The 21,523-nt window shown below is 34.2% G+C and overlaps 1 protein-coding gene and 1 non-coding gene across 6 annotated transcripts in view; both read left to right on the top strand.

Annotated features, from left to right (window-relative positions):
• The window catches only part of LOC127874484 (thioredoxin domain-containing protein 12-like), a 31,587-nt gene extending 10,777 nt beyond the window's left edge, over positions 1-20,810 (top strand). The window contains exons 4-8 of one of the 5 annotated variants that reach the window (XR_008046941.1): positions 204-277; positions 1,302-1,371; positions 2,186-2,266; positions 5,626-6,502; positions 18,313-20,810. Coding sequence is in view for 2 of the 5 variants with exons in the window: in XM_052418841.1 (XP_052274801.1) it covers positions 204-277; positions 1,302-1,371; positions 2,186-2,266; positions 17,436-17,506 (296 nt within the window). In the remaining 3 variants the exon portion in view is untranslated. Of the gene's footprint in view, positions 1-203; positions 278-1,301; positions 1,372-2,185; positions 2,267-5,625; positions 8,926-17,435 lie in introns of those variants that run through there. The other 4 variants (XR_008046944.1, XR_008046942.1, XM_052418841.1 and 1 more) reach the window with 4 other exon arrangements.
• On the top strand, positions 3,135-3,206 carry Trnac-gca (transfer RNA cysteine (anticodon GCA)). Its single transcript has one exon. It is a non-coding gene; the product is annotated as a tRNA-Cys (tRNA).
• Positions 20,811-21,523: the final 713 nt, after the last annotated feature.

The raw sequence follows: 21,523 nt of genomic DNA, 5'->3' as shown, positions 1-21,523 counted from the left end.
CGGTTGTGTTTATTAGTTATTTATTAAAATAACTTATTGCGAGTAATACATCGTATTCACACCGCCATGCAACGCTAGTCATTATTAATGTGTATTTCATTTGAATGCATACATTTATTATCTTGATTATATACCTAATTGCATCTATTAATTGTTTCTATACTTGTGTTCATATTTTTACTGATTTAAATTTTTGGTTTCAGATCTGAAACCCAAATTTGCAGAGTCGGAAGAAATAGCAACGCTTTCAAAGAATTTTGTCATGGTGAATGTGATGGTAAGTAAAATCAGGCCAAAACTTTTACCTGTATATTATATAATTATACAGGCTTTTGTACCTCAGAGGTGGATGGTTGATAAAATACTTAAACAATGACTTAAACCAGTGTAATCACATTCAATTACTTTTGTTTTCATTGATCATGATTAAACTTTGGATAAAGCAAACTTTCATATTTTGTGATTGTAATTGGGTTGGTTAAAGGTCAAGTTCACTGGTAATGAAAATTGTTACAAAACATCAAAGCCAGGTGCAAGACACAAACTCTTCTATATCGCTATTAAAGGGCAATCAATCAATAAGGACAGTGGGGTTAATGCAGTGAATTTCTCCTAGGGAACCCAGGTTTAAGGCCTACTTCTGACACATATGAGTTTGGTTGGTGGTCACAATACAAGACAGATGTGGTTTCCTCAGTGTACTTAAGTTTTCTCCCCACAAAACTTGACCAAACATAAATTTGAATATCTTTCAATGTAGATCAAGATTTGTCCCAACTTGAGTTTAGGAAGTAAACTAGGTAGATCTGCTGGGGCATGCTCTGGGTCATCACTCTATACTGCCAAGGATGGATCTCATTATACTTTAAGCTACTCTATGTGTTCCTTATTCTTCACCATCATCATCTTTAACAAAAGTTTAAACTGTTTGCTTTATTTGAGAGAAACTGTTTTTTAAAGTGTATGATTATTACTAGTATATTACTTGTGTTTTTGTCCCTAGATACATGAGTACTATCACTTATGAAGTAATGGCGGGAATAGATTGATCAGAATTCGTCCAGAAAAGTTTGAACTATTTTGAGAGATAAATGTTCCATTCTTCTGAAATGAAAAACACTACTATGTTTTCATTCCAAATCATATTTAAAATGCATTTGCTCTTCAAGGTAAGCTGTTCACCGCTTAAGACGTACACAATCTAACCAAGCACTTTTGTTTGAAAATATTGCATTTGTTAATGTATCTAGATTTGATTGTGATTGTGGAGGTTTGAATATGTTCTTGTATGTGTGTTCTAGGATGATGATGAACCAGAAGATGCCAAGTACAAGCCTGATGGTGGTTACATCCCCCGCATTCTTTTCATAGGTACTATGTTATTTATGATTGACACAAACTAGCCTTGGTTTGGGAGAACATGGCTTAGTTCATGTGCGTAATGTGGAGTTCAATAATTTTAGGGATTTGGTCATAATCTTATTTCTACAGACATTCTAGCCCTACCTTTGATATAAATAGGGCAGTTGTCAGTTAATCATAAATGAGATAAGAATTTCAACAAGCTACCCCAGTGAAAGTGTTAGTAGGTTAACTTATCCTAGGACTGAAATACAATTGGAATCAGTGAAAAATCCGAACAAACAAAAAAGCCAGAACAGCCTGTGAGTAACTCGATGTCGGTGCAGGTTTTATTCTGCTGTTTGCTGTTCATCAGTATCTAAGGGTTGGAAATGATGCCTTTTAAACTTGAATTTGATAAGAAAGCTGTTTAATTTAATTGAACTTTCTATTGGACTACAAATGTGTCAAAATACGTATCTATGTGGTAAAGGTAAAAATCCATCTCAGATTTGTCCATCCAGGCTAATCAGGGACAACTCTTTCCTCTTATATGGAATTTTCATTTAAAGGAAGTCTTAACTTAAAAATCCAGTTCAGGATAAATTTTCTAAGGTAAAAGAAGCCTGTAATTCGATGGGCCAAATAGAAATATTTAATATATTAGTCAATATAATCGGGAACCGTTTCAAATAAAATTAAAATAATGCATTTCAATTTTTATTTGTGGTATATGGTATTGAAGGCCCCTTGTGAGATATTCATACTTACTTTATTCATACTTACTTTATTATGGTTGCTTATATGTCTGTATGTTAACTTATATGTACAATGTCCCTTTCAGATCATGGAGATGTCATGAAAGACTTGTACAACGAGTCTGGGAACCCAAAATACAAATATTACTATCACAGTCCTGATCACAGTAAGTGGCACAGTAACATTGTGTGGTTGTTAAATTAACCCTTTAACACTCAAGCAAAGTGAAAATGGCTATGTGCAAACAGTATAAAACCAGAACAGCCTGCGAGTAACTCACAGTTCAGGTTTTTTGCTGTTTGCTGCTCATCAGTATCTAAGGGTTGAAAATGAAGCCTTTAAAATTTGTATCCAGTAATGAAGGTCTTTTATTATATTTAACTTACTATGGGACTACCAATGCTTCAAAATATGCATATAAGTGGTAAAGGGTTAAACAGAAATAGTAGGTTATACAGCTGAAATAAATTTAATCATAAAGTTACTGATTATATTTTTAATTGGCAGTGTAAACAAAGTATTTTAAATGTAATTAGTTAATACAAAAAAATGTTTCTGCTAAACAGATTTCTGTTACACTTAACTGTGTTAAAAATGATTATGTTGTTTCCCTTACTCTTAAACTATTGTGTTAAAAATGATAATGTAGTTTCCTGTATGTATTTTTTTTATAAAATGTGGTTCACTGTAAGCATCTATATACAAAGGGAGTTAAAACTCAATACATAATATCTGGTAAACATTGAGTTACTCCCCCTAAATTATTTAAGTAGAAAAAATCTATGTTCTATAAATAGCCAAGAATGTTATGATGTGGCAGGTAGTATTTATAGTTGTCAAAACAATCTGTTAGTTTATATTTTGTATATAAAATCTCTATATAGAACAATTGCTGAATTGTATGTAGGAAAAAGCCAAAAAATTAACAATAAATATTGACAAAAACATAACTATAATGAAATAATTATGAATGCACGATTATATACTGATATATCTCTGCTTTTAATCATATACATATCTGCTTGTAATCAGCTGGGGATATAGCTCAGTGGTAGAGCATTCGACTGCAGATCGAGAGGTCCCCGGTTCGAACCCGGGTGTCCCCTAATTTTTTTTCTTTGTTTTTTTAAAGAGATGCCAATGTTTGTGCAAAAAATTCTGTAATGTTTGTTAAGAACTTATATTTTATTGTTTTCCTTTTCTTTAAGAGATATTTCCAATATCATGCATTTCAGTTTGCATATGCTTGTGCATACACATTTTGTTAAAGTATTGAACTTTCTCTTAAATGGCTAATTGTGGAAAAAGAATATTTTATAATAGTACATTTTTAAAAATGTTTTGCAAATTTAACTGAAAATCAATCTTGTTTATTATAAATGTTATGTGACTTCAAAAATATTTTTTCTTTTGTTACAAACTTGTTTCTGAACCAACAGGAATAGTTTTAAGGTACAACACAATACACAAATACAATTTCACAATGCAATGCTTTATGTTTTATTGTAAACTAAATGCAGGACATAAGGCCTTAAACCTACTTCAACAAAACTAGTTACAAGTGTTACTAGATGCACGTGCTAGCATTCTGCTATGGCAATTTTTATATATTAATGTGATATTGTTATGTTATGCTGTGTTTTCTGTGCATTTTCAGTTGTGAGAACTATGAAAATGGCCATAGAAAGATATATGTTGAGGCACTTGCTACATGTAAACTATTTTATCTGTGATATAAACATGTAGAGTTACCTACTGGTGCAAACATTATAGAGCAATGTATAGACGGGCCTCATTTGTTAACGTTGCCTTGGTAATATGTAGTATAATTTATTTCACATACTGTTAAAACTGTTTATTTGTCTTTTTTCCAGTAGATGCATTAGTGCAGATTATGTTAAACCGTTTGTTTAATACATTTGAAGTTTGTAGCTTTAAATTTTGTATTAGGCATCTTAATTTCACAGAAAAATGACTGAGCAGTATAGAGACATAGTAAAATGTTTTTCTTTAGTATTAGTGCCCCCTCCCCCCTCCATTTATTGTATTCAATACTCAAATACACGAAACCATATTTGCTACCAGAGTTTTATGTTTCCTTATCATACTTACAGCCTCACTACTTGATGTGAATGCAAATGAGCCTTGCTTTGGGAAAATGGGGCTTAATGCTTTGTGTAAAGTTTCGTCTTAGATTAGCCTTTGTTACCTGCACAGGCTTACCTGAGGTGCAACACTTTCTTATTTTATTGTATTTTTGGTTAATAGGAAGTCCCTTATTATAAAAATGCCAGTTAAGGTGGAAAATGTTGTCCCAGATGAGAATTGAAGCCTTGTTGACTGCACAAGATAGTCTGGGACAACACTATAGTCTGGGACAACACTATAGTCTGGGACAACACTATAGTCTGGGACAACACTATAGTCTGGGACAACACTATAGTCTGGGACAACACTATAGTCTGGGACAACACTATAGGCTGGGACAACACTATAGTCTGGGACAACACTATAGTCTGGGACAACACTATAGTCTGGGACAATACTATAGTCTGGGACAACACTATATGTGCATTTATTAAGTCTGGTTTTCCCAGACCAAGGCTCAAATGTGTGTTGTTCTGAGAAGTCCGCACAGGCTAATCAGGGACGACACTTTCCGCTTTTATGGTATTTTTAGTTTGAAGGAAGTCCCTTCTTACCGAAAATAAAGTTTAAGCGGAAAGTGTCGTCCCTGATTAGCCTGTGCGGACTGCACGGGCTAATCTGGGATGACACTTTACGCACATGAATTAAGCCCAGTTTTATCAGAACAAGACACAAATGTTCAGTTGGCTTCAACAATTGTGATTTGAAAAACACTTGTTTTGGTGTTTAAAGAATTAAATATGTGGAACAAATTAAAGAATAAATGGAATATTTAACTAGTAATGTGTTCTGAGAACATGTACATCAGTCTTGCTGGTTTTGGTAATGTGTAACATGAAATTATTATGTTAACCTTCATGTCTATGATGTGCTGTTACAAACAAATCAGTTATATCTTAACATTTTTACTTATTAGGTTAAGTATAATCTTTTCTGTGTTTGTTGCTTGTATAATCTGTAGATTTTCACCTTATGTAATATTTTCTGGAGTGGCAATATTCATGTTTGCCCATGTTTGAAAAAAAGCTTTTTTGACTTGTCCATAAAGCAATTTTCTATAAAGCTTGGTAAAATGTTCACTTGTCTTAACATACATGTACTATGGGACAACATTTATTTATAAGCCTTGTGCTAAAAAAACAGGCTTAAGTCATATGCATTAAGTGTTGTCCCAGATTAGTCTGTCAAGTCCAAACAGACTAATCAGTGATGTCACTTTCTGCTTTTATTGTATTTTTCGTGTAAAAGATATCTCTTTTTAAAGAAAATCTAGTCAAGAGGAACTGCACAGGCTAATCTGGAACCACACTTGAGGCACATACATGTACATCACACCCTTTTCCCCTATTTTGACACCTTCATTGGGGTATGTTTCAGTTATGAGCAGCATGGAGAGGGCCTTGAAGCAGCTGGAAGAGGGGTTTTCACATGTATCAGATGAACTGTAGACCATCTCACAGTCTAGTCATGCTGCAGTGAAGTTTGTTATTGCGTAAAGCTCCACTGCTAGAAATACTAGAAAATTAAACAATTCGGAATCTGGGACATCAATTAATGCACATGCATTTTTCCCAATGCCCTGCTCATACAGTTTCCATACATGTGCACGCTTTTGATGCCTCTGGGGGAAATACAAAAGAGGACACTAATTTTGTGCAGTTGACTATAGTTTTCATTTGTGCCAAGAGCTTTTGAACTTAAACATACTTTTAAGGTATATCTTTCAAACAAAACAGTTTCCGGGAAAAAAACAACATGTTCCTTCCTTATGACTTTAATACCAAATTTTAATATTCAATGAACAAGTTTTGGCAAAGTGGGGGCTTAAAATCAATAATGAAGTGCAACAATATGTGTGCAACTAGTAGAACAGCAAATATGATATTCTATTTTATGATGGGTTAAATATTATTAAAGTATTTATTGGCATTCCATTGTCTTAAAAGTTTTCATATAGAATTTTTGTTTTTTCTAAGCTAGGTTTCTATTTAAGACTATATTATACACTTGTTTTTGGAGAAGGGTTTTTTTTTGTTTCATTTTTTTTTCCAAATTTCTTATGTTAATAACTTTATATTTCAACTTTGAATTTACTCACTATTTACAAATACATGTTAGCTATTTGGACAAAGGTTATTCTTGTTTATGTAAAGCTTTTTCTTCCGTAAATATTATTTATTGTCATTTGTTTATTTTGTATGAACAAATTCTACATAAGCAATAGAGATATGTTAGCTGCATTTTGCTAAAATAGGTATTATGCAATATGTTGCCAGTGTAGCTCCAGACTACAATCCTCTGGATTGTGAGGAGCTTACCTATCTGCTATAAAGTTACACGTGGTATTGTGGTCCCATTCACTGACATTATGAGTCACTATCAGAGTATATAGATACAGAGACATAGCAGGAGCTACTCTTTTCAGATATGTCAGAATGCCCATTTTTGCATGATGCATCTCATAAGACTATATTTTGTATCAGTGGTCATGGCCAAATGCTGGTGTTTTTGAAATGATAACCACATGGTGTTACCTTATGAACAACTCTTATGATGAAGTTTGACACATACTATTGTACACAGCCAAAATAACACAACAAACATGATGCAGGTATGACTAAATATGATGTTACACAAATATTGTAAATATATGAAACCATCCATCTCTTCCTATTTTATAACACTATATCTAGCAAGCAAATTGTATCAGGTGAAGAAAAGGGTATTTTGTTGTATTTATCCTTTTTAGCTCACCTGTCACAAAGTGACATGGTGAGCTTATGTGATTGTGTGATGTCTGTTGTCCGTGCGTGTGTTTGTCAACAATTTGTTTGTGTAGACAGTAGAGGTCACAGTTTTCATCCAATCTTTATGAAATTTGGTCAGAATGTTTATCTTGATGAAATATAGATTGGGATTGTATTTGTGTCATCTGGGGTCAGACACTAGGTAACTAGGTCAAATAATAGAAAAACCTTGTGTAGACAATAGAGGTCACAGTTTTCATCAGATCTTTATTAAATATGGTCAGAATGTTTGTCTTGTTAAAATCTGGGTTGGGATCGAATTTGGGTCATCTAGGATCAAAAACTAGGTCTCTAGGTCAAAGTTTAAAAAAAAACTTGTGTAGACAATAAAGGTTACAGTTTTCATCACGTCTTAATAAAATTTGGTCAGAATGTATTAATTGATCAAATCTGGCTTGGGATTTTTTATGGGTCATCTGAGGTCATAAAGTAGGTCATCTGGTCAAATCATAGTAAAACTTCCGTCAGGTGAGCGATTCAGAGCCATCATGGCCCTCTTGTTTTAATTTTGTGTTTGAATAACAGGTTCTGTTTATCTGTCATTCAGTAGGTTAATGAACATTATTTTGTACCAAAAATTGATTTGCACAGCACAGACTCAGGGACAACACTCTCTGCCTAATATGGATTTTCATTAAGAAATGAAAATTACCATAAAAGCAAAAATTTGTTTTGCTGATTAGCCTGTGCAGACTGAACAGGCTAATATAGGATGACATTACGCACATGAATATAAGTCCCGTTTCACAGAGTGTGGCTCATAATAAAGGATTATTATTTGGTGAACATGATGCTTTAAAAAGATAATGATCATGTTACATATTATGAACTTATAAAAGCAACCAATTATGAACTAAAGGTATTCTACATCAGATATTAATGTTAAGCATTATGCACATGTCTCATTAAGTTGACCTGCTCACAAATGTATCAATGAAAATTGTATAGTGAAAGCTTGACTTTTGTACACCCAAACCCCTGAATGTTAACACACATTACGTTACCATTTCATTTCAAAGTTTATGTTTTGGTTAGATACAACAAAACGAAACATATGTTTGTAATGAAGCATTATATCTTATTTGATTTTGTAGTTACATATCGCAAATATTCATCTGCTCAATATTTATGTAGTCTGTTAAATTGATACTTAAGGCTGGGTCACAACGGGAATGCATAGACCTTATGTCAATCTTGCATTGAGATTGTTACTAAAACATGCTTGGGACGTTTCCACCACAGTATATCTTTATCTCCCATTCTTTAATTCAACGCCTTTGTATGTGTACAAATAAATAAATGTTATGATGTATTTATACTATCTATTGTTTGTGTATGTTTAACAATACCATTTGTGTCTTTTTATGGTTGTTATTTAAAGGTATATCAAAACTAAGTGTGGTTAAATTTATAGCATGAATATGTATGCTCAAGTCAACAATACAATACACATATTTCATCATGATTAATGGATTAATCAGTCTCTCTTGTCTTGATAAATCAACACAATTTCAGTACTGATTCCAACTATGCACCACCTCATGGTACCGGGGATATGGGTCTGATGCAGTGGAATGGGACCCAAGAATTTTAGAAGAAAAACAATAATAAGAAAATAGTGGGGTCATTCAAATTTTCTTGGGTCAGTCTTGGGAGGGGAAATGCACACATTTTAAATTTTGAATTTGTTATGTTTTGTGTCTCAATTTATGCATCAATATTGATTCAACTTAAGCCATAATATTGTAGCATTGTTTAAAAGACATTAATTGTAAAATGTATAGTATTTATTGTGGAACATCTTCTTAAACATATGTTTCATTTAATTTCAATTATAGAGTCACGAAATACATGAAAATTCACCTGTGTTTTTAAACGTGTTGTGTTTGCTTTTTCCTCATATACCAGCATCTTTTAAAAGCAACTGTAATATGAAGAAATGAAAAATGTTTATTTGTTGACATTATGTTTTATTGCTTTCAATTATATGAATAAATAAAACGAACACCATAAAACATAAATATCAGTCATGTCAATGAAACGACAGTGCAGATGATTCCAATGCACTCCACTGGGACTTAAAGCGAGTATATACGATTTTGTCAAATATAAATGAATTTATATAAGATGTGTTATTATATATATATTTCAATATAAAATAAAATAAAAGTTCAGAAGAACATGTGTCGAAAAATGCGAAATAAGCCAGATATTTAATTCTGAAATCAAAAACGGCTGTACAGTCAAATTCGCCAGCATGTATATCATTCATGTACAATGTGAATCTAAACTTAGTTCAGCGGTTCATTTTAAATTTCTGCAAAGATATTTATTCAAACGACACACGAACACTAACTCTGTTCCTAATAAAAAGACGAATGCTTCGGTTATTGTAAGAAAATAAGTTTGTCACAATCGACTCGGGGCGCTAATTTGTCTTTGCTGCATTTTATGAAATTCGTATTTAATATATAATTTTTCTTGCCTATTTTGTGTTATTGTAACATATTTTATCAATTTATTACAATTTAACACATAAAAAATCGTATATACTCGCTTTAATGAATATTTTCTTACATGATCTGCTTTCATGATGTTTGACCAATAAATGTGTGGAAAAAAATTAATTAATTGGAATATTCTGTTGGAATATAAATCAATATGATGAGAAATTTGTTTGCTGTCCATTTTTCATGCTCCATAACCAGTAAACCACCATTATCACCATCATCGTTAATTACAACAAAACCACACAATATAGTTTTCATTTAAATAGTTGTTCTTATCTTCAGAAAGATGCAGCATGTGTCTCAAGATTGCACATTTGACAAAATTTATAGCCAAGCTAAAACATCTCGCAGTCATAGTTTTTTTTAACAATCTGGATTGACCTGAGATATGATATGAACACGAAGTTTCAAGAAGATCGGACAAAAGAATGTGAGGTCTAAAGTGTTCACAAGGTATCACTATAGCCATGCAAGGAAAACTGCCTTGTCCTCTTGTAGCCATGTTTTTCAACGGACGGGAACCATTTTTTAACTAGGCATGTTTATATATTACGATGTTTAACAAATATTCTGAGCAAGTTTCTTCATAATTTGGCAAAAAATAGACTTGTTTTTTAATTTGACCTAGTTTTTGACCTTACGTAACACAGTTTTGCACTCGGCCAAAATATCATTTGGAACAAGAGCAGCGTTTGTTAAACACAATGCGCTTTGAAGTCACACAGCAGCAATTTTAGAGAAACAAGGCTCATAAGTAAGCCAAAAAATCAGTGGACCAAAACGAAGCGCGCACTTCATCTTAAAGCCATGTAGGTAGACTCAAATACCAATAATCACAATATCTGAAACATTTGCGTAATAAAACATCCGGAAATAGGTTAAAATACAATTAATTTCTAAGTCCAATGCCCATAACTTCGCCAAAAAGAAACCGTCGGAGACGGGTGATGCTCCCCAAAGGTTGTTTTTTTGTCACAATATTGCACTATATATACAGATAAAAGGAAACGTCTTGAGGGGCATAACTTTGGACAAAAAAATACGATGGATGGTTTAGCAACTTAAAAATTTAAAAGGGCCATAACTTTCTAAATAAATCATCTAACCAGAACCCACAAATAACATGCGCATCTCACGGTCTTTAAGCTTCCCATAAAGTTCCATTGAATTCCCGTAATAAGTTGCTGAGAAATAGCTCGGACAAGAATTGCACTATATGTACAATGGAAAATTTCAAAGGGCCATTACTCTGTGAAAAATCATCCGACGAGAACCGGCTGATAATATGCACATCTCCTCTTGGTAGTGAAGCTTCCCATAAAGTTTCATTGAATTCCGCTCATTAGTTGCTGAGAAATAGCCCGGACAAGAATTGCACTATATGTACAGTTAATGGAAAATTTCAAAGGGCCATAACTCTGTGAAAAATCATCAAACCAGAACCGGCTGATAATATGCACGTGTCCTCTTGGTAGTGAAGCTTCCCATATAGTATCTTAGAATTCCGGTCATTAGTTGCTGAGAAATAGCCCATACAAGAATTGCACTATATGTATAGTTAATGGAAAAGTTAAAAGGGCCATAACTCTGTGAAAAATCATCCGACCAGAACCCTCTGATAATATGCACATCTCCTCTTGTTAGTGAAGCTTCCCATAAAGTTTCATTGAATTCCGGTCATTAGTTGCTGAGAAATAGCCCGGACAAAAATTGTGCACGGACGGACAGACAGACGCACGGACAGACGAAGCGGCGACTATATGCTCCCCCCAAAATCAATTTTGGGGGAGCATAATAATCAAACAAATATCACACTTCATATGCAGATCATATAGGTAGACTCACGTACCAAATATCGGCTCAATATCTGAAAGCGTTGCGTAGAAAACACATCCGGAAAACGGTTATCATAGAGAAAATTTCTAATTGTAAGACCCAAAAATTCGCCAAAAAAAAACAATGAACGGGAACGAATTGCTAACTTCATATGTAGGTCATATAGGTTGACTCACATACCGAAAATCAGATCGAAATCGTAAAGCGTTACGTAAAAAAACTTTGGGAAAAGGTTATAATGGCGAAAAGTCCAACCAGTATCGTTTAATGGTGTGATATTTGATCCAAGTTGTCTGTTTCAATGTGATATTTTTACAATCATAATCAATCAAAATGACATGTTTCACTGTGATATGTTCACACAATAAAACAAAATCGTCTGTTTCACTGTGGTATTTGCACATAATAAATCAAACGGGTTGTTTCATATTATGAATCAAAATGGTTTGTTTTATTGATACTTGCACATAATGATTCAAACTGGTTCACTATACCGGTAAATAAGCATTGTTTAATAGATTTGATGATGTACATAGTAAGTGTATGAACATATTTCCGTCCAATATTTCCGTGCGGACTGCACAGGCCAATCTGGAACGACACGTCCGCACATGAAAAAAGCTCCGTTTTCCCAGAGGGCAGCCAATCAAATACGAAAATCTTATTGCAAAGTTAAGGTTTGTTGCATGTTTTGTGTTGTGTTTAGTGTCCGTGAGCCACATCAGATTGTTGCCAATCGGTTACTTGCAATACAGAGAGGACTTCTTGCTATGAAACATTTGAGCCTCGCTCTGAGAAAACGGGGATTAATGCATAATTGAGCCTTGTTCTGAGAAAACTGGGCTTAATGCAGGTGCGTAAAGTGTCATCTCAGATTAGCCTGTGCAGTCCGTACAGGCTAATCAGGGACGATACTTTCCGCCTAAACTTGATTTTCGGTTAAGAGGGACTTTCTTGAAACTAAAAATACCATATAAGTGGAAAGTGCAGACTTCACAGGCTAATCTGGGACGACACTTTACGCACATGCATTAAGTCCAGTTTTCTCAGAACGCGGCTCATATGCATATTCATTAAATGTCTTCCTCGATTAGCCTGTGAGAACTGCACCGGCTAATCTGAGTCGACACTTGACGCACATGCATTAAGCCCGGTTTTCACAGAGCAAGGCTCATTTCCCTTCTGCCAGTGCAGCTGATGTGTCACTTTGATTGTGTTTGAAGACATCTACGTTTCAACTTTGACCTTTACATTGATTTGTACTATCAAACATGTTCCCCATTGAATGCAATTATAGTGTACCTGATTCGTTGGAGACAACTTTTCCACTTGTATAAATAATGGAAGCGATGCACTCAGTGTAAGATAACAGCCTACACTGATACAATTGCTGCTAGCATCGACCTGAATCTAAATCACGATCAGTTTAGTCCACGTTTGCTTATAGAATTGATGTTTTGTTTCGAGATTTTGGCAACGTATGTCCATAACAAAGAAGATGACAGATTAACTGTACCTGTTGCTTACATCAATGACCCGCGTATCTTACGCGTTCAACTAAATTTTTGCCGCAGTCCGCACAGGACTACATCATCCGCTTTCATTGAATATTTCGTTTTAAAGAAGTATCTTTTAAACGAAACGCCAATCTACACGGCAAGTGTCGTCCCTGATTATTATGGGACGACTCGTTACGCAAATGCATTAAGCCCGCTTTTGCCAGAGCGTGGCTCATTAATTGGTAAGTTTCAACACTTGAAGAAACGCATGATGAAAGGTATGTAACGGTGGATATACTAGTAATCACATTCTACGAAAGCCACTTAGTCTCAGAGGCTAACGATGAATAATTTATTTCGTAGTTGCATGCATGTCATCCTTCCGGCGTAGGTGAGCTGTCATTTAGTCGATAATTGCCTGCACTAAGTAAAAGTTCAATGCCTAATATACTCTATTGATTTGTAGTATTGATTGTTATGTAAGAACCATCACATTTTGCAAATGACCAGTTGATACTTGTAAAAATGTAAATGAGTTGACTAATTATAGGTTAGTAAAATTTGATGGTTTATGCAACTACAAGTGTTTGCGCAAACCAATCCATTTGTATCAATTCCTTGGTCGAACGACATCTAAGACTTCTAAGACGAACACAAAGGCAAAGTAATAGGGTTGTAGAGGTCACTTAGTTTTGTCTATAAACATTTTTTCTCGTCTATTCCATACATCACAAGTTTTACTGTTTATTAGTATAAATACATGTATTTCAAAATGATTTTAGCAAAACGTATACAATATGCGAATAATATGTTTATATATTACGATGTTTCAACATGAGGAAATAAGATATCGTAGTCATGTGTGATATAGAAAATCAATTTTAGTCAGCTGAAATAAATACATATCACAATCATATACATATGTTATTCAAAATAGAGAGCATACAATGTGGCGATGGCGTGAACATCAGCAGTGTGAAACACCGCCTCGGCAAAAGTGTCCGTGTCCTTATTCCACATGCAACGCGACACCATCTGCATGCTTTGTTTAGCAATATTCGGATTTTTCTGTAAACAAGATATGTTGAAATTGAATGTTTACCATTGGTAATATGTGACTTATGGGATCGCAGTGTCATTAAATGTAAGTAAATACCTGTAAGCTGATTTTGCTATTAAATTTTCAATATCAACATTTTGAACGCACTTCTGTGTCAATATAAAGCTCATGATTATTAAATTCCACCGTGCTCGGGTCAATATGCACACGGGCCTTTAATGCTAGACATGCTAAACAATCTTTGACCGTGCGTCATCATTTGTGCCATTATTTTTCCTGCTAATTATCTCTATGGCGCGTAATTTTTCAAGGGTCGCTATTTAAGATGATACAATTAGTTGAAGTAGTTTAAGTAGTGTTAATTCTTAAGTACCCAAATGGGATATAATGAGTAGTTCAGACATATTTCAAGTTTACTTGTCAATTTAAATAGCCTTTGGAAGTCTTAATAATTTTTGACAAGGTTGGAAATAGGAAATGTCCGTGGAAATTGTCTGCTGCATGACCAGTTTCATCGGGAGTCCATTGTACAGCAATTTTGAGATGTGTAGAACATTTCGTGTTAAATTTTTAGTCCAATTAATCACAAACTAAAGATCCTATGTTTTAATGATAACAAGTGTGATCGCAAGATAAAATCATGACTTGTGTATTCGTCAGTGAAAGTCACGACAAGTGTCGGCATACGTTTTATAGTTGGTTGATTTGAGCCTCGTTCTGGGAAAACCGGGCTTAATGCACATGCGTTAAATGTCGTCCTATATTAGCCTGTGCATAGGCTTATAAGGGACTACGCTTTTCGCCTACACTGGATTTTCGCTAAGAAGAGTCTCCCTTTCAACAAAAAATTCATAAAAGCGGAAAGTGTCGTCCTTGATTAGCCTGTTAACCTGTGCGAACACCACAGGCTAATCTTGACCTAGTATTCCAAGAATAAGGCTCACAGTAGCGTGCAGTTAAAGCGTTAATTGTTTTAGGCTCATAATTTCCTAACACTTAGTGAAGGACATATTTACACCAATCGAACAGTAGTCGGAAAAAGTATCATTTCGTCCGCAATAATAACACAGGGACTTGTTATTTCTTACAACACAAAATCTTAGCTTACCTGCATTGATAGTCCAAGTGATTTTAATTTCTTAAATTCCTAAATTCTATTGCAAACCTGCGTCAAAAAACTGATTTACACACTACATCTGTTTATTTATTTGCAGTGCCTTCTTCTATAGCAACGACAGAACCTGTATAAATAAAACAATGCGAGATAAATTTGACTGATACGGGTATCAGTGATTCTCTATGCGCCCAGAGCTGGAGGCTCGACCAGAGTATCATATGAGCTTGCATTATTTAGATATAGTATGCTATATACAATGCGACCCACTGGATGCGTAAAACGACATACAGTGGATTATCGATGGTCTATGATTATCCGTGCTAAGGTTTTGCTTATTTATGATAACCGCTTTCCAAATAGCATGTGTCGGGACAAAATGTAATTTATACATCCCAGTCGTCATGCGAAAATGGATCTTATACCATATATGCCCAGCGTTGCCCCGACCAAACTGTGCATCCTTGCAGTCTGCTCAGATGCTACTCTGTCCGCTCATGAGACAGGAGCTCATGAGACAGGAGCTATGCTTCCCATGACATAAGACATATTTTTTACCAGTAGATGCATTAGTGCAGAATATGTTAAACCGTTTGTTTAATACATTTGAAGTTTGTTGCTTTAAATTTTGTATTAGGCATCTTAATTTATAAGAAAAATGACTGAGAAGTATAGAGACATAGTGAAATGTTTTTCTTTAGTATTATTACCCCCTCCCCTCCCCCCCCCCCCATTTATTGTATTCAATACTCCAATACACGGAACCATATTTGCTACCAGAGTTTTCTGTTTCCTTATCATACTTACCATACTTACAGCCTCACTACTTGATGTGAATGCAAATGAGCCTTGCTTTGGAAAAATGGGGCTTAATGCTTTGTGTATTAGCCTTTGTTACCTGCTTTGGCTAACCTGAGGGGCAACACTTTCTTATTATGCCCCCCTTCGAAGAAGAGGGGGTATATTGTTTTGCACATGTCAGTCCGTCCGTCGGTCCGTCCACCGAATGGTTTCCGGATGATAACTCAATAACTCTTAGGCCTAGGATCATGAAACTTCATAGGTACATTGATCATGACTCGCAGATGACCCCTATTGATTTTCAGGTCACTAGGTCAAAGGTTAAGGTCACAGTGACAAAAAACGTACTCACACAATTGCTGCCACTACAACTGACAGCTCATATGGGGGGCATGCATGTTTTACAAACAGCCCTTGTTTTTTTTTGTATTTTTGGTTAATAGGAAGTCTCTTATTATAAAAATGCCAGTTTAGGTGGAAAATTTTGTCCCAGATGAGCCTTGAAGCCTTGTTGACTGCACAAGATAGTCTGGGACAACACTACACTGTATGTGTGCATTTATTAAGTCTGGTTTTCCCAGAGCAAGGCTCAAATGTGTGTTGTTCTGAGAAAACGGGTCTTAATTCATGTGCGTAAAGTGTCATCCCAGATTAGCCTTTGCAGTCTGCACAGGCTTATCAGGGACGACACTTTCCGCTTTTATGGTATTTTTAGTTTGAAGGAAGTCCCTTCTTACCAAAAATCAAGTTTAAGCGGAAAGTGTCGTCCCTGATTAGCCTGTGCGGACTGCGCAGGCTAATCTGGGACGACACTTTACGCACATGAATGAAGCCCAGTTTTATCAGAACAAGACACAAATGTTCAGTCGGCTTCAACAATTGGGTATTGAAAAACACTTGTTTTGGTGTTTAAAGAATTAAATATGTGGAACAAATTAAAAAAATAAATGGAAGATTAAACTAGTAATGTGTTCTGAGAACATGTACATCAGTCTTGCTGGTTGTGGTAATGTGTTACATGAAAATATTATGTTAACCTTCATGTCTATGATGTGCTGTTACAAACAAATCAGGTATATCTTAACATTTTTACTAATTAGGTTAAGTATAATCTTTTCTGTGTTTGTTGCTGGTATAATCTGTAGATTTTCACCTTATGTAATATTTTCTGGAGTGGCAATATTCATGTTTGCCCATGTTTGAAAAAAAAAGCTTTTTTGACTTGTCCATAAAGCAATTTTCTATAAAGTTTGGTAAAATGTTCACTTGTCTTAACATACATGTACTATGGCACAACATTTATTAATAAGCCTTGTGCTAAAAAAAACAGGCTTAAGTCATCTGCATAAAGTGTTGTCCCAGATTAGCCTGTCAAGTCCACACAGGCTAATCAGTGATGTCACTTTCTGCATTTATTGTATTTTTCGTGTAAAAGAAATCTCTTCTTTAAGAAAATCTAGTCAAGAGGAACTGCACAGGCTAATCTGGAACCACACTTGAGGCACATGTACATCACACCCTTTTCCCCTATTTTGACACCTTCATTGGGGTATGTTTCAGTTATGAGCAGCATGGAGAGAGCCTTGAAGCAGCTGGAAGAGGGGTTTTCACATGTATCAGATGAACTGTAGACCATCTCACAGTCTAGTCATACTGCAGTGAAGTTTGTTATTGCGTAAAGCTCCACTGTTAGAAATACTAGAAAATTAAACAATTCGGAATCTGGGACATCAATTAATGCACATGCATTTTTCCCAATGCCCTGCTCATACAGTTTCCATACATGTGCACGCTTTTGATGCCTCTGGGGGAAATACAAAAGAGGACACTAATTTTGTGCAGTTGACTATAGTTTTCATTTGTGCCAAGAGCTTTTGAACTTAAACATACTTTTAAGGTATATCTTTCAAACAAAACAGTTTCAGGGATAAAAACAACATGTTCCTTCCTTATGACTTAAATACCAAATTTTAATATTCAATGAACAAGTTTTGGCAAAGTGGGGGCTTAAAATCAATAATGAAGTGCAACAATATGTGTGCAACTAGTAGAACAGCAAATATGATATTCTATTTTATGATGGGTTTAAATATTATTAAAGTATTTATTGGCATTCCATTGTCTTAAAAGTTTTCATATAGAATTTGTTTTGTTTTTTCTAAGCTAGGTTTCTATTTAAGACTTTATTATACACTTGTTTTTGGAAGAAGGGTTTTTATTGTTTCATTTTTTTCCAAATTTCTTATGTTAATAACTTTATATTTCAACTTTGAATTTACTCACTATTTACAAATACATGTTAGCTATTTGGGCAAAGGTTATTTTTTTTTATAAAGCTTTTTCTTCCGTAAATATTATTTATTGTGATTTGTTTATTTTGCATGAACAAATTCTACATAAGCAATAGAGAAATGTTAGCTGCATTTTGCTAAAATAGGTATTATGCAATATGTTGCCAGTGTAGCTCCAGACTAGAATCCTCTGGATTGTGAGGAGCTTACCTGTCTGCTATAAAGTTACACATTGTTTTTGGTCCCATTCACTGACATTATGAGTCACTATCAGAGTATATAGATACAGAGACATAGCAGGAGCTACTCTCTTCAGATATGTAAGAATGCCCATTTTTGCATGATGCATCTCATAAGACTATATTTTGTATCAGTGGTCATGACCAAATTCTGGTGTGTTTGCAATGATAACCACATGGTGTTACCTTATGAACAACTCTTATGATGAAGTTCTTTAATTCATACTTTAAGGTGGTGGTGGAAGATTTTATAGTAAAAAACCAAACCAAATTATGTAAATTTGTTTGACACATACCTACTATTGTACACAGCCAAAATAACACAACAAACATGATGCAGGTATGACTAAATATGATGTTATACAAATATTGTAAATATATGAAACAATCTATCTCTTCCTATTTTATAACACTATATCTAGCAAGCAAATTGTATCAGGTGAAGAAAAGGGTATTTTGTTGTATTTATCCTTTTTAGCTCACCTGTCACAAAGTGACATGGTGAGCTTATGTGACTGTGTGATGTCTGTTGTGCGTGCGTGCGTGCGTCTGTCAACAATTTGTTTGTGTAGACAGTAGAGGTCACAGTTTTCATCCAATCTTTATGAAATTTGGTCAGAATGTTTATCTTGATGAGATCTAGATTGGGATTGTATTTGGGTCATCTGGGGTCAGAAACTAGGTCACTAGGTCAAATAATAGAAAAACCTTGTGTAGACAATAGAGGTCACAGTTTTCATCAGATCTTAATGTAATATGGTCAGAATGTTTGTCTTGTTAAAATCTGGGTTGGGATCGAATTTGGGTCATCTAGGGTCAAAAACTAGGTCACAAGGTCAAAGTTTAAAAAAAAACTTGTGTAGACAATAGAGGTTACAGTTTTCATCATGTCTTAATGAAATTTGGTCAGAATGTATTAATTGATCAAATCTGACTTGGGATTGTTTATGGGTCATCTGAGGTCATAAAGTAGGTCATCTGGTCAAATCATAGTAAAACTTCTGTCAGGTAAGCGATTCAGAGCCATCATGGCCCTCTTGTTTTAATTTTGTGTTTGAATAACAGGTTTTGTTTATCTGTCATTCAGTGGGTAAATGAACATTAATTTTGTACCAAAATTTGATTTGCACAGCACAGGCTCAGGGACAACACTCTCTGCCTAATATGGATTTTCATTAAGAAATGAAAATTACCATAAAAGCAAAAATTTGTTTTGCTGATTAGCCCGTGCAGACTGAACAGGCTAATATAGGATGACATTACGCACATGAATTAAAGTCCCGTTTCACAGAGTGTGCCTCATAATAAAGGATTTTTATTTGGTGAACATGTTGCTTTAAAAAGATAATGATCATGTTACATATTATGAACTTATAAAAGCAACCAATTATAAACTAAAGGTATTCTACATCAGATATTAATGTTAAGCATTTATGCACATGTCTCATTAAGTTGACCTGCTCACAAATGTATCAATGAAAATTGTATAGCGAAAGCTTGACTTTTGTACACCCAAACCCCTGAATGTTAACACACATTATGTTACCATTTCATTTCAAAGTTTATGTTTTGGTTAGATACAACAAAACGAAACATATGTTTGTAATGAAGCATTTTATCTTATTTGATTTTGTAGTTACATATCGCAAATATTCATCTGCTCAATATTTATGTAGTCTGTTAAATTGATACTTAAGGCTGGGTCACAACGGGAATGCATAGACCTTATGTCAATCTTGCATTGAGATTGTTACTAAAACATGCTTGGGACGTTTCCACCACAGTATGTCTTTATCTCCCAGTCTTTAATTCAACGCCTTTGTATGTGTACAAATAAATAAATGTTATGACGTATTTATACTATCTATTGTTTGTGTATGTTTTACAATACCATTTGTGTCTTTTTATGGTTGTTATTTAAAGGTATATCAAAACTAAGTGTGGTTAAATTTATAGCATGAATATGTATGCTCAAGTCAACAATACAATACACATATTTCATCATGATTAACGGATTAATCAGTCTCTCTTGTCTTGATAAATCAACACAATTTCAGTACTGATTCCATCTATGCACCACCTCATGGTACCGGGGATATGGGTCTGATGCAGTGGAATGGGACCCAAGAATTTTAGAAGAAAAACAATAATAAGAAAATAGTGGGGTCACTCAAATTTTCTTGGGTCAGTCTTGGGAGGGGAAATGTACAAATTTTGAATTTGTCATGTTTTGTGTCTCAATGAATGCATTAATATTGATTCAACTTTAGCCATAATATTGTAGCATTGTTTAAAAGACATTAAATGGAAAATGTAGAGTAATTATTGTGGAACATCTTCTTAAACATATGTTTTATTTAATTTCAATTATAGAGTCACGAAATACATGAAAATTCACCTGTGTTTTTAAATGTGTTGTGTTTGCTTTTTCCTCATATACCAGCATCTTTTAAAAAGCAACTGTAATATGAAGAAATGAAAAATGTTTATTTGTTGACATTATGTTTTATTGCTTTCAATTATATGAATAAATAAAACGAACGCCATAAAACATAAATATCAGTCATGTCAATGAAACGACAGTGCAGATGATTCCAATGCACTCCACTGGGACTTTAAGCGAGTATATACGATTTTGTCAAATATAAATGAATTTATATAAGATGTGTAAAAAACTTTATATTTCAATATAAAATAAAATAAAAGTTCAGAAGAACATGTGTCGAAAAATGCGAAATAAGCCAGATATTTAATTCTGAAATCAAAAACGGCTGTACAGTCAAATTCGCCAGCATGTATATCATTCATGTACAATGTGAATCTAAACTTAGTTCAACGGTTCATTTTTAATGTATTCAAAGATATTTATTCAAACGACACACGAACACTAACTGTGTTCCTAATAAAAATACGAATGCTTCGGTTATTGTAAGAAAATATGTTTGTCACAATCGACTCGGGGCGCATTTGCTGCATTTTATGAAATTCGTATTTAACATATACTTTTTCTTGCCTATTTTGTGTTATTGTAACATATTTTATCAATTTATTACAATTTAACACATATAAAAAAATCGTATATACTCGCTTTAATGAATATTTTCTGACATGATCTGCT

This window comes from Dreissena polymorpha, chromosome 3, assembly GCF_020536995.1.
Source record: "Dreissena polymorpha isolate Duluth1 chromosome 3, UMN_Dpol_1.0, whole genome shotgun sequence".
In the NCBI taxonomy this organism is placed as follows: Eukaryota; Metazoa; Mollusca; class Bivalvia; order Myida; family Dreissenidae; genus Dreissena; species Dreissena polymorpha.
The sequence above is the reverse complement of the archived record's forward strand: the minus strand, read 5'-3'. Positions and strand labels throughout refer to the sequence as shown.